General features: G+C 30.1%; 1 protein-coding gene across 3 annotated transcripts; it reads right to left on the bottom strand.

Moving 5' to 3' along the window:
* Positions 1 to 602: 602 nt before the first annotated feature.
* On the bottom strand, positions 603 to 6,456 carry LOC102620745 (ankyrin repeat-containing protein NPR4-like). 3 transcript variants are annotated; one of them, XM_006464255.4, is made up of 6 exons: positions 6,352 to 6,456; positions 5,831 to 6,062; positions 2,479 to 2,943; positions 2,250 to 2,411; positions 1,712 to 2,136; positions 603 to 1,464 (listed from the first exon to the last, which is right to left on the bottom strand). In XM_006464255.4, the coding sequence occupies exons 2-6, from the start codon at positions 6,054 to 6,056 to the stop codon at positions 745 to 747; spliced, it is 1,998 nt and encodes a 665-aa protein (XP_006464318.1). In that variant the 5' UTR covers positions 6,057 to 6,062; positions 6,352 to 6,456; the 3' UTR covers positions 603 to 744. The 3 variants fall into 3 exon arrangements, with proteins under 3 accessions (XP_006464318.1, XP_052299952.1, XP_052299953.1); XM_052443993.1 differs by lacking the exon at positions 6,352 to 6,456 and having other exon boundaries at positions 857 to 1,025; positions 1,180 to 1,464; positions 5,831 to 6,290; XM_052443992.1 differs by lacking the exon at positions 6,352 to 6,456 and having other exon boundaries at positions 5,831 to 6,290.
* Between the last annotated feature and the right edge of the window lie 8,403 nt (positions 6,457 to 14,859).

The following is a 14,859-nucleotide window of genomic DNA, read 5'->3' on the forward strand; positions in this document are numbered from 1 at the left end:
GAGAGAGACGTGAGGGAGAGGCGCGAGGGAGAGAGGCAAGGGAAGTATGCAATCGCGATTTAGCTTTAGGGATTTGAATTTTGTGATTGAAATTGAAATTTGATTTTAAATATTTGTAATTGAATTAAACCGAACCGATCGGTTTTTTGGTTCAATTCGGTTTTGAACCGAACCGAATTAAAACCAATCGGTTCAGTATTTTTTAAACCATTCGGTTTTTGCTCATAGAACTGAACCGAACCGAATTTTTCGGTTCGGTTCGGTTCGGTTCGGCAAAAACCGAACCGTTTGCCCACCCCTAGCATTAGGCATTTGTATCCAACAAACATTGTAAGCAACTCAAGCATTGTATTCTCTCTTTGTGCAATACAAGTTTTCTTCTTTGGCTCAATTGTTCTCTTCTCTAGTTCGAGAAGCTCTAGGCTTACTTAGCAATATTCGACAAAGTTGTCTAAGTCCCGCACGGGTTAGCTGCGCAAAACACTCATCCCGTGACAATAAGCTAACTTCTCTTATTATTTTCTAACTCTGACGTCTATATTTCGAACTTTTGTAAGTAAGAACTAATTGATAAGAGCTGAACCAGCTACAGAATCTCTTCCTCAACTGAAACAAGATGATGTATTATTGTTGTTGCTGCAACATTTATCAATATTTTATGTTTCAAACGAGAATTTAAGTTGACTCGGTGTCCAAGCTTACATTGTGTGGAGAGGTTTTTAGTAAAATTTGGTAAGAGCGTCTTCAAACCAGCTGCCACTCTCTAGCTTGAACATTTAAGCATTGAATAGCCAAACGTCCATTGCATAACTTGGTCATCCGCTGACGTTCACTTGCTTCATCTTCTTTATGGAAAAGACTAATTTTATCTCTCTGGAAGAGAGAATTTGATACGTAGGTGGATCGTACGACATCACAAAGGAGTTGGCAATGTTGCACAATAAACATGATGACTGGAATGGAAGCAATTACCGTAACTAGAATAGCTACCCACAATCTACTGTCCTTGAAGACAATGAAAAATGCTGCAGAAAACACTACCATCATTGCTGCTATTGACACGAAAAGTGTTGCAAGTCCAATAAGCAACTTTTTAGGCAACAGGCGAAGGAAATCTTTTTCTGTATACCGAGAAGTGAGAATGGATAAGAAGTTTACTATAGATGCAGAGGACGATACCAGTGATATTGCTTCCGATATGGCAAAAATCTTGAATGAAACTTTTTCCAGGAAGAAAGGAAACCCCGTGTCTCCTTTGTTGCCTCCTGGCACTGTAAAAGCTGCCGCGAAAACGACGGTGGCTATAAGTGTCGCCACAAGCATGCAAGATGTTGCAGTATCCTTCATCCATTTCTCCCCTTGTTCTCTCAGGTTTTCGTGTTTCCTAGTAAATAATGCTCTAGGACTAAGACCATCTTCGTTTTTGGCCTCAGCAGATCGTCGTTGAACAGCCTTTTCCACTTCCTACAGTTATAGTGTAAGATGAAACTTATTAATAAAACAGGCACCTAGTCCCGTTAAGTTATAAAATGGAAATCGTAAGCGAACTAAGATAAAGGAAAAACAATCAGTAGAATAAAAAAAGATATTAAAAAAAAAAAAAAAGATTAGCTAAAGCTATAAAATGGAAAACCATTAACGTGAGTTTATAAAAAAAAAAAAAAAAATTTCCGAGGACTATAGTAGCAGAGTGCTGAACAAATAATTTCACCTCAAACCACAATAACTCCCGTTGCATTTGGAGAGCTGCTCCTGAAACAATATTGAGTCGATCTTGTGGTGGCAACATTGCAGCTAAATGTAGAATATTGTTTTTTTTTGGGTCTTCGAACTTAAGTATCAAATCTTTTGCTGCACCTATCTGATATATAAGCTTGAAGATACGTTTTCGACGATGCAAAACAGCAGTATGAAATATGGTATAACCATTTTCATCAATGTTCCATATCAGATCAGGATATTCACGAATAAGTATCAATAGAAACTCGAGGTTTCCTTGTCTCGCAGCATCAAATATTAGTTCGGGTTCTGCAATTAGGTTTGAAATGCGTGAATCACTCAACAATACAACTTTTTCCCAAAGGCGTTGGACTAATTTAAGTGCTTTCTGCCTTTTATTTTCTATATCTTTGGCACCTGAAATTTCCAATTGCAAAACACAAAGCAGCGAAATAAATAACCAAGATTGTTAAAGTATGACAAGAAATAAATGCTAAAGCCTAAAGAGTTCTAGGGTTCGTAGGACCAACCCAGATTGAAGACCCTACTAAAAAATCCTCGCTGATATTGTTTGGTAAAATGAGAATAATTCAGATTCTTTCGAGCCAAAGCATGTAGTGCTGTCTCTTCATTTGCAGCGCGACCAATGGCCGACTTCTCGTGCAGATCCTCAAACACCCGCAATGCAACATCTGGACAAAATGTATTCATTAGTACCGCAGCAATCTGTGAAGATAATGAATTAAAAACAGTGCTTACCATACAAATCAGTTTGTATCAACGTGAGAAGTAAGTGGCGGCGATCTTCATCATTCAAGGAATTTTTAATTTGTCCATAAAGGTACACTACCATATCTTCATGGCCCAATGATGCAGCCAAGTCAATTGGTAGCACCCGCTTGTCATCTTGTTCCGTTGCTATGGCTTTATTATGCGTCATAATCTCTCTAGCCAGTTCCACCATTCCGGATGCTGCAGCAAAGAAAAGAGCTGTATATCCAACATTATTTTCCTGAGCTAAATCTCCTGGTTCCATTCTTTGCACAAGTTCCTTCACGAAACCATATTGCTTTGCTGCAGCTGCAATGTGAAGAGCAGTGTCTTTTCTTTTTGAGATCGGAGCTCTAATTTCACCCTCATGTACGTCATAAATACCTCTAGCCACCGCCCAGTCGCCAGTTAGTGCAGCTCTATACAATTTTAATCTTCTACGTCTGATTGGTACTGTAAATTTGAAATAGGACGATAGTTATGTAAATAAATTAAGTTTAAGGTACAAGGAAAGCCCGTTATATAATCATTTGAAAGCAAATTCAAGTATAAATTAAAAATCAAGATCAATAGCGATGAAATAACCTATAATTTTCAAACCTAAATGGCTGGCTTGTCCATTTCACTTTGCAGTATGTTCGCAATGTTAGAGGTGTCTGACCGGTTGGATTATCATTTGAGTGCAAATTCGAGGTATTAAGCATCTTACATCATTAAGATTTAATATTTTGTAACTTGATAACTACCAATCACCACTTATATTTTGCTGTGAAAAATTAGATGACTCAATAATTTAAGTCCTACCATGCATGCTTTTAATTGGAAATGGAAAATATTAGACAAATTAGTATTTCTCAGTGATTGCAATTTTTTCTTTTTAGTTTTCGCAGTGCCATATTTGGTTTCCACTGCTGTTATCTTTTTTTTTTTTTATGTAGACTTTTTAACTCATTTAATAAAATTATAGTTTGGGAGAACATTTAAGTCCGGAATTAAGATATAAATTATGAGTGGTGGGATACCTCCTTATTGCATTCTTGAGGTCAAGGTTTCAAGTTCTCCCCTATGCAACTTAGAGGTAGATTTTCTTCTTAATATTTGGGATTATACCATCATGACTCAGGAGATTGTGTAGAATTTCAATTGTAATTTAAAAAAGAAAAAGAAAAAAGCTCCACCCTAATGGATACTTTGTGTAAGAGTGGCACTATTGGTACCCCTTCATTGATCCTATAAAAACCCTCATTCTTGCAATTACAATAAAGTTAAAAATGTAAACCAATGTATTTCTTTTCATTCAAAAAAAAAAAAAAAGGATACGTTTTTCTCTATCACAAAACTCTCTTTACCCATACTTAAACCCACACATATGCATTATAGAGCTTCTTTTCGTTTTCCTTTTTCTTTTTATTTATTTATCTATTTTTGCCTGCAAACTTTTTGCATCACTATTAATCTCATTCTAATGTCAAGATAAAATGGAATATTTCAAAGATCGATAACTTAACATTCAATAAGATATCTTTTGAAGTTCAATACTCTCCAAAAATGTGCTAGTCGTACCTTAAAAATTGGCTCTTGACATCATAAAAGTTGAGTTTATTAACAAATTTGTGGAAGGTGGATTGAGAGACAAAAAAAAAAACTGCATTTATGAGCATTTTTAGAAAGAGAAATTGTTATTTCGAAGAAGGGTGTTTTTGAAATTAAGGTGAGTAGGGAACTTTTTAGTATTAATCTAATTGGGTTTATTTAAAGATGAGGTTCAAAGGGACTTTGAAGGGGCGTCAAAGTCTTTGGTTATTAATTCCATATTTCAATCACAGTCTTTGGCTATTTTACACAATTTAATTAATTGCGTCCCTAAAAATTCTTAATTTCTCTTTTATCCTTTAGAGCCTTCGATTTTTTTTATAGGTTTCTTAATAGAAAATTTATTTGAAATATGTTATCTTCATAAAAAGCAAAATGACAATCATATCTCCCATCGTTTGATAAAATGGCCATCTAGACCCTAATTGTTTTCACTAATGAACACCATAACTCTTTCTATTACTTTTTGCCGTTTATATGGATGTCAAATGCTAAATTTATTGTTATGCTCATATCATGGCATTTGTTTCTTCTATATGTGGAACGACATATTGACTGTTTTTCCAAAGTTTTAAATTGAATTAAAAACATTTCAATTAACCTAAAAATGAAAAATAAAATTCATCCTTTTTTATATACATATATACTGATGAATCAAAGCATGCAAAATCAGTAGCTAAAATTGAACATTTGCCAAAGCCATGGATTATGGGTTAGAGAATTTTCAAATTCAACAGGCATTAGTCGTCTTGGAAACCATGAATTGCTTGCATTTCCAGAACGATAATTGGTAAAGTTTCCTTTGTTTTGTGCAAAATATGGAGGAAAAGATAAAGAATGTGAAAGTGAAGAAGAATACGGCGGCTGTTAGGGTTTTTGATTAATTGATGGTGCTTAATTATTATATTTAATTTGTTTTATAAGTGATGGTTTAATGTTGGATATTAATTTTAGTTCTGATAAGCTTAATTGCTTCCACTGCTCTTGCCTTTTTTCTTTTTTTTTTAAACCATGTGCATTCCTTTAATCTCAGAATCAAAGGAGCTTAAAATCATTCTTTTAAATTATTATTGGCAAACTAGGTTAGCTTATAAAAAAAAGGAGGAAAAAAAAAAACAAAGAGACAACTGGCTCATTGTTTAAATTCAAAGTCGACAAAGAGCAGAAGTACCGAAATACCCTTTTTACGATCCAAATAAATGGCAAAAATAAACGTAAGGAGATTTTGATGTTCATTATTAAAAAAATAAAGGGTCTTAATGACCATTTGGTCGTATTATGGGAATATAACTATCCTTCTCCCTGATACAACATCAAATAATTAAATTCTCAAAAGCAAACACATGCTATTATGCCATAATATGTAAGCATCATAAAAAATTTGTATAAGCTATGATAGTTTTATAGGTAATTTAGTCCTTTTACGCTAAAAAAAAAAGATAATTAAGTGAACTCTTTTACTGTGGTAACTTTAGTGTCCAAAATAGTCAAGAAACTTAAGTAACGAAGGAAAAAATTACAAAGATTTAATTAATTAATTTTGTAAATATTATTAATTTATTTGAAATATATTCAGTCTAAGAACTTACTGTGCAAACCTTTTTTTTTTACCCCCAAGTTTCTCGAACCCATTATTCCAGAAACTTTATTTCTCTGTTATTTTCACGTTTTTGCATTCATTAAAATAAATGGGTATATATCATAAACAAGAAATATAAGAACAATATAATGTAATAGCATAACGTACCCGTCAGGTTGTCATCTTCAGGAGCATCTTCATCACTACTTGTTTTGTCATCTTCTGGAGCATCTTCATTATTACTTGTCTCTCCAACTTTTTTAGAGCCACTACTATGCGCAATTTGTTCCAATAGTTTGATCATTTTGTCTTGTTGTCTTATGAGTTTTGCCATCATATCATGAATATGGGGCTGGGAGGGATCCTCCTCTTCGTGTTGCTCACTTTCTGACATGTTCGTCTACAAACAAAGTTTAGGAGAAGAACGTATTAACAACAAAATAATCTATGTACAGACTCCTGTATGTCAATTAAACTAGGAAAGTATTGCTCTTTATTATCCATCCATTGCTTGCCACGCGTTTATGAACGTGGCAAGGAGATAGAAAAGGAGCAGTGTTTTTGGAGCACCATAAATTTTTCTTCCAGACAAACATGAAAAATAAAAGGAGCCAAAAATTAGGGAGAAATTTTGAAGGATAAGAAACAGAAAAACAACTGTTAAGTTTAAACTCTAAAGAGTTTATTACCTCTTTGTATATGTGACGGTTGCAATTCGCAGCTCCGAAAGGGCAAAAAAAAAAAAAAAACCTGACAAGAGATGTGAAAGGAAAATGGAACTCGAGTTGAGAGGTCGTCAGTCGTCTAGTCAACACTTATTTAAACTAATGGGGGTTCACTAATCAGGATTCACCCGTAGTCGTTGTCAACAAAAACGTTCCCCAAAACAAATTTGTTCAATATCGACACCAAATGGGGTGCGTACTCAAAGACAATTTTGTTTATTGGCCACATGGGCTGGGTTGCACAGATGCAGCTCGCAAATGTTACTGTGCTAGAAGGGTTTTTTGTTTTTTGCCCTTTTCAGTCAATGCTCGTGTAAAGTCTTTCTTTATTAAATATAAAAATTCCTCTTAAATCTTCGAGTCTTGCAATTACAGAATTCAATTTCTATTACTGAAACAGCTGTCTTTATTTATTTATCGATCTCATTCACCTTAGCGGCAATGATGCAATCAGTGACATCTATCGATGATAAGCATTGATTGATTACTCAACTCTAAAACGAACAGCGACTTTTAAAGATTGTCAAACTTGATATCAACGGTGGTCGTCAACTAATAGTTTGAACTACAGGGTGAACGAATTAACTAACTTGCATCATATTAGTAAGTTTAATATCAGAGTTTTAGTATTTTCCAAAGCAGAGACTTTATTAATTCTTTTTTCTTTTTTATGAGACAGTGTTATACATTCTAAAATTTTTTCTTACAATTTATTAAAAATAATGTGGTAATGTAACTTTTTTTTTTTAATTTTTAAAAGATAGAGGGGTTGGCAAAGCCCAAATATAGTTTTTTTGTCAACTCTTACTTTCCCTGGACTCAAACTGAAATGGTCCATTAAATAAAATTGTTTGAAAATTATATGGCCTAGTCACGGAAATATGGTGAGACAATATAATTGATTCTCTTAAAACTTGTTAAATGTTGTCACCATTTGATTAATAATATATTACATGTCACTTCGTTTAAGATGAAATTTAACATAAAAATTAGATATCTATTATTAATCAAAATCTGTCTGTTAGGTATTAATACAGCTGTCTACTTAGACAAAATTAATCTATTATTAACTACTCAAATAAACTCGCACAGGATATGGCTCAAAGTGCTCCCTCATTAATTAAGCTGCTGAAGTTGCTGCCTAGCATATTTGCATACTTATTAAATTCCATACAACGGAATCTCCTCATTAAACAACAACTACAAGTGGCTACATAAAAATTGATTCGAATTAGACTAAAATAATTATCACCTTTAGACCTTATTAATTTTGGACCTTATTAACAATTTATTAATCATAGTAATTCATTGTAAAATTTTGGTAGCAACTTAGCGCATATTTGGAATTATTTTTAGGAAGATCAAAAGTGATTTTTAAAGGTTAAAAGTTAATTTAATTGTTTGGTAAATTTTTTTAGAAATCATTTTTAGCAAAATCACTCTATTTTACAATAAATTTTGAAAAGAATAAAATGAATAGCTTTTGAAATTTGATTTTGATAATTAATTTTATAATTAGTACAATGTTATATATATCCTCGTATATGTTATAAAAATCTAAAATTATCCTTATTAATTAAAAAATAAAATCATTACTGCTAAAAAAGTTATTATTATTTATTACCAACTATATAAGATAATGAAATAAAAAATAAAATTAGTATTATAAAATATTTATTTTACATAGCAATTATTATATATAGATAATAAAAAATTATTTTATATACATGTTTATAGAAGTGTAAATAAATTTTTGTTCAACATTATGTCCAATTCAGTCATTTATATTGTTACAGTAGTTTAATAATAAGATTTAATAAATGCATATGACTGCTTTTAAAACTCACAGCACTTTTAAAAATATAGGAAAATTATCATTGCACAACCTTTATTTTGTCTTATGTTCATCTAACCACCATAAAATTCTAACATATTCTCTACAACACATTTCCTCTTAAATTTGTATCAATTAGCCACTTTTGCACTAATATCGTTAAATAATTTAAAAGAAATGATAATTTTACCCCTAAATAAATTAAAAGACTATTTTATTTTATAAAAGCTTTAAAAATAAAAAATTATAATTATAAAATACCCCTAAATTTAATAAAAAATAAATCTCAAATAGAGGTGATTAGCTGATATTTATTAAACTTCGATTTGTAAAATTTTAATAATTATTTTTATTAAAAAATTATAATTTTGCAAAATTTTATTAAAATAACTGAATTTATTGATTAAAAAAATCCGAAAATTTTAATAATTTAGGATATTTTTATTAAATCCAAAAATTTTGCAATTGTTTTTATATTTATATTTTTTATTAAAATATAATTTTATTAAAAATAAAAATTCTAATTTTGGGATTTATTTTTGATTAAATTTAGGGTATTTTATAATTCTAATTTTTTATTTTTCAAAGTATTTATAAAATAAAATAATTTTTTAATTTATTTAAAGGTAAAATTGTTAATTCGTTTAAATTATTTAACGGTGTTAGTGCAGAAGTGGTTCATTGATACAAATTTAAAAAGAAAAGGTGGTGCAGAGAACATGTTAGAATTTTGTGGTGGTTAGATAAACATAAAGCAAAACAAAGGTGGTATAATGATAATTTTCCAAAAATACATTTCACCAAAAGATTAATTGATTTTCTTTATACCTAATTATTTTTATAGTACAACTAACAACAGTTATTTAAAAGCTACAACATCACCAAATTAGCACTTAATTTATATGATAATTTAATTTTAACAAGGGATAATTTCATATAACCTTTCAAGTTTCGCATAATTCAACTCACACACTTTAAAAATATGAAAATACCCCAAAAATTTTTGAAAAGAGTGAAGGACTAAAAGGTAAATAAAAAATTAAAGAATAATAATACTACATGAGTAATGATAGAGTCCAACCATTTTGTACAAGTAAATTTATACAAACTAATGTAGTATGAGAAGATTAGTTGTATAAAACTATCATAGCCTATATAATTAAAAAATAATAATTGTTATTACTTTTCAGCCAATCTTTTCATGTTACATCAATTTGTACAAAACGATTTGTGGCTCTATCATTATTGATATTACATTGGTTGATGTCCACCTCTTTAGAACATTCGGATATTAAATGAAGAAATGGACTGTCAAATTTATTATTTGACTAAGATACCTATTACAACTTTAAATGACTAAAATATCCACTAATATAATTTTAATTTTACTTGTTTATGTATTTATTTTCTCCCTCTTCCTCTCTCATTTTCTTCCGCTTTCTTCATTTCTCAGCTGCCAAACAGCCATTGCAACAATTGAGTTTTATAGATTTGATTGGTTTAGAGAATTTAGTTTTAAAAACTTGGCGAAACCCATGATAATTAGTTCTCATGGTAATTACAAACTGATCCCGGTTTGCTAGTGGTGCCGGAAATATTTTGCTTCAAGCTTTTAGTTACTATTAACTATCTTATTGAAGGATTCAATGAAAAAGTTCTACCTCTACAGGTAAATCGCAAAGCCTCTAAATAACAAAAATTATTATAATCTCTTTGTTTGTCCATGATTTGTTGAGATGTTGGCTTCATCGGTTGATTGTTTAATTAATCATTATTTTGTCATGCCCTCAACGGTTAAATTTAAAGAAAAATCTAATTAGTAGAGTAGATTAATGAATTTTTAAAATATTGAGAGTAAATTAATAATGCATGTGAAATTATTTAGGTGTACAATTAAATTTATCTATAGTTTTTTTAGTTAGGGACACTGCTAGTTTTCCCTTATTAAAATCAATATAGGGAGATTCATAGTTTCTCACTTATTGAAATCAATATATATTACTTACTCTATATTATTTTCATAGTATCCAAAAATCTCCTACCACACAAAATTTAAACAAAGAAAGATATAGATAGGTCATTTACTTAAGAATTTATTTTTGGAATACAATATATATATTTATTATAAGAAAAGTATTTGAAGAATAACAAAAGGCACAAGAAAAATATTTATTATTAATTTTTTATTTACATTGAAACATATATTTCTCATTTTTAGTACTCAAATTTTTATTTTTATTTCATTTATATGATTTATTCAATTTACAATAGGTATGAATAAAAATGTATTTAAGGTAAGTGGTATATTTTGATTGGGAAAATTGGTAATTTCCCTGTAAATTATGTAAATGTCAATATTTACGATAAAATGGGGTGCTGAAGATAAAATAAGTAAATGCTCATTTACTCACTATATTTTTCGATAACTGCCCATTTAGTCCATATATTTAAGGAAAAAAACATCTCAAGACACTCCTACTGTTGAATATGTTATACTCCCACCCTTACATTTTCTATCCTTTTACAACAATATCCTTACAACAATATTCTTGTGGATATTAATGAAAATAAAAAAAATGATAATTTATCAAATTAATCCTAATAGTAACATAAAAATTTACACAAATATCTTTATTATTATTCTACTTTTAAGATTAATTTGGTAAATTAATTTTATAAAATAATTATCAGCGAGATTGTTGCAAGGATATTGAAAAGTACTTTAAGTTGGCTAATCTATTTATAAATAATTATTAGGAAGACTGTTGCTTATGAATAAAAAATACTACTATTTTCACGTTGATATCTATGAATTTATTTACTAATAAATAATTTTTTTAAATTTACTAATTAAATTTTTATATGTAAAATGTTAAAAATATTTTTGAAACAGTGTTATTGTAAAAGGAAAGTAAAATGAAGGTAAGAATGAACATATTTAACTGTAAGTTCATTTTGAGGTATTCTTTAAAATATAAGAATCATATAAACACTTAAGTTGAAATATAATGACTAAACAAATATTTGCCAAGATAAAATTATAAAAATACTTCTTGAAAAGTGAAGGATCACAGAAAACTTTAATTACAAATTTTATAAATTTAAATAGTATTAAAAAAAAAACTCTATCCCGCTTGTTTGCTTTTCAGTTTTTTTTTCTTTTATTTACTTCTTTTTTCTCTCTTCAACGCTTTTGACTTTTTGCAGGAAAAAGAGCTCAGAGAAAGAGATAGTGGGAGTCGTGGTACCATGTACATCTTGGGGCTAGGCCGCCACCCCAAAAAGAGTAATGCCCTTTGCTCTATATTTTAAAATTTTATTTTTAATAATGCAACATTTATTACTTAAATGATAAACTAATAAAATTAATTCATGTAAAAATTATGAAAAATTTCGGGTTAACAAATAACACATTACATGTTATATCATTAAAAGTTCGATTTAAGATAAAATTATTCAGGATAAAATTTCGAGATTTACACTATTTCATTTTCTCATATCAGAGGAAGTCAAGTTCGTCAACCGTTACAAATTCCTTTAAAGAAATATAAGTCGTTTTCTCCATTATCTCATGTCTTTCTTTCTTTTTCTTCTTACTCATACAATATAAAGGGAAGACTTTTTACGTGAAACAATTTTACGTTCAATAAAGAAAGACTTCCCCTAAACAAAGGAAGTCTTCACAGGAATTAAGGACGTTGTGCAAATTTTCGTTTCCTCCAGATCCGAGGAAAATTTTATTCAATTTTTGAAGGGAAGATCTACGGTTTGCTAGGCACAATATAAAATTAAGAAACCGGCAGAGTCTAGCTGTATTTTACTCATAAATAATATTAAATATTTACAATTTGTTTCAAAATCTTTATTCATATTTTTTTAATCATTTCATCAAAGAAAATATATGCGATGTATTAGCTACCGATAATTTTCAATGCAAGATACTGCAATATATCTCCTTAGAACGAAAGGCTGTAGTTTGTCGTAGGATTGAATCAAACAAGTAAAGATGAAAAATTCCTGAAGTCGATCTACATTAGTTTATTAATGTTGATATTTTAAATAATTTTATTTACTGAACACTTTAAAGACTTTGGGTGAATTGCTGATAACTTACAATGTTTTCGGATATTTTCAAACTTTATTGTCGAATGTATGAATGTATGGTAAAAAATTGATAGATTTTTTTTACAATCCAAAACTTCTAAAAACTTTCCCCGTGATTTTTGTATTTTCATTTTTACTATCAATAATACGCCTCTACAACTAGGCTCGTTCATATAAAAATAAAAATAAAAATCATAAATTATTAGCAAAAAAAACATCAATTATTCTATCCTTAAGATGTTAAGCTAAATGGTTTTCCAGCTGATGTATCACCAATTAATGACCAACATGTATTGAAAATAAATATTATTGCAATAATGCTATGCTTACTCAGTTGGAATCTAAAAACTATTACGATAATGTTATACTTACTTAGTTGGAATACTTAATTTGTATCCTAACTTTTGCAGCAAATAATGTAATACTATTTAATAATTGGCTCAAGTGATAGTTAGTTATTAAATCTTATCATTTTTCATTCAAATGATAATACTCTATTGTTAACACCTTAATTTGGGCACTTAAAGTAAGCATAGCATTTCTCAAACTATTATTCTATCACTAATGTGATGATTATCTTCCATGCTGAAGCTGCTGGAGGGTAGCCACGCCAAATTTCAGTAAGATCCCTACTTTTTTGGTTTATGCATTTATAGATGGTATAACCTGGTAAGCATTTTTGTTTGGTCGGTATAATCTCTTGCATTGTAATAAAAGGTTCCAGATTCAAATCAGTAATGTATTTCACTTTACATAAACGTAATATACATAAACAAAAAAAAAAGAAACTCAACTTGATTAATATAACAAGTCTAGTGAATCTAGAAGGGTTCTCCTAATCCTTTGAAGTCAAACATACATAAAAATATCATTTTTTCTTTTTTCAACTTTATTAAGCACCGCCAGCTTTAGAAGAAATTTGAAAACGCGGGAACCAGTATACGACAAAATGGAAGTTGTTGAGCCTTCCCGAAAATTATTTAGGAAAAATGCAAACAACTTCGGAACCTATTTGCAATTCCGAATAATTGTAACCGTTGACCAAATGACCAGTTTCAGTGAGCCATGGTTATTTATATAAATAAAGCCCTCACGATGGGAGAGTGCTTGAAACTGGGCTCATCAGTCGTTTGTTGTATTGCTTAGCTTCCTGCGAGTGTGGATCAAGTGATTTTCTTGGAAGAAACACAGGTACGTTTAATCTGCAATCATTATCGAATGATATTTTATCTAACTAAATCTTTTACATATATTGCTTTTATAATTTTTCAATCTCTTTTAGTCTGTAAATTACTCCTCCTTATTTTTCAGTAATAACATTTTTCTAAATTTCTATCACCTTACTCAGGAAAAGTGAATTTTTTTTTGCTTATATTTTAATCAGTAGATCTGGGATTTGCACAATGATGTATGGGTTGAACTATTAACTTAAGTTTTTTACAAAACATTTTGAGCCATTATTTATCTTACATAATCAAATGATATATTGATATTGATAGTTAAAATAGCATTTAATGATGCAATTTATCTACCATTAAGACATCAGTGATTCAAAGTTTATATCAAAATTTTAAATCAAAAGCTTGAGTTAAAATCAGCCTGACTCATGCATTTTGAAAAGTATGTACATGTAATGATATTGTAACTATATTACGTATTCAGCAAGTTAATTAGATCTCCGAATGAGAATAATTAACTGATGCGTGGCTAAAATTTTTCCAGGAGCAGAAGTATTCAATCCACCCTCAGGACCAGATATGTCCGCTGCCACATCATCAAGATCTGGTAAACATGCTGATTATGAGAGAGCAATTGATCAACTGGAGCAACAGGTTGCTCAAATAGATGAAAAAATATGTCAGCTTAAGACAGCTATCGGTTCTGTGTTACAGCATTTACGGGGAGTGATCGACAGTCCACCGGGAACTCTTACTAGTCCTTCTAATGACCCTGGAAAGTCGTCCGGGGATAAAAAACGCCCCGCGGATGGTAGTCCAGAGATGTCAACGCCCGATAAAAATTCCGAGAAATCCAAAAAGAAACGTCAACACGAAAAAGGAAGCAATGATCGCTTGCAAAACAAAAGACAAAGAGGCGATACATATGAGGCAATCAAAAAATTAGCTTTTGCACGTAGGAAGCCTGCGTGCCAAGCCTGTGCCAAGATATAACGATCAACCAACTGAGCTATTAAAATCCTTTACTTATTTAGGACTACATTTCAATTTCTTCATCGATTCCTATCAATAATCTCTGGACATACATGTTTCTATCAAAAATTCTTTGATAAATCATAATCATTCCTTTGAGAACATTTTCATGCGGAAATTATTCCAACATATGTTAGCGTATTTTCTTTATTATGTAACATCTGATTTGATACACTTGAGATTGTGGTGGGTTTTTAAATTATTCCTTGTTCGAAAATCTACTCGCTATTTTTCATTTCAATTATTTTTATCCAACAAAGATTGTTAATTTCAGCTTTTTTTTTTTACACAATACACTAATTACAATCAAATGACTGTTTGTTA

This window comes from Citrus sinensis, chromosome 7 (assembly GCF_022201045.2).
Source record: "Citrus sinensis cultivar Valencia sweet orange chromosome 7, DVS_A1.0, whole genome shotgun sequence".
Lineage (NCBI taxonomy): Eukaryota > Viridiplantae > Streptophyta > Magnoliopsida > Sapindales > Rutaceae > Citrus > Citrus sinensis.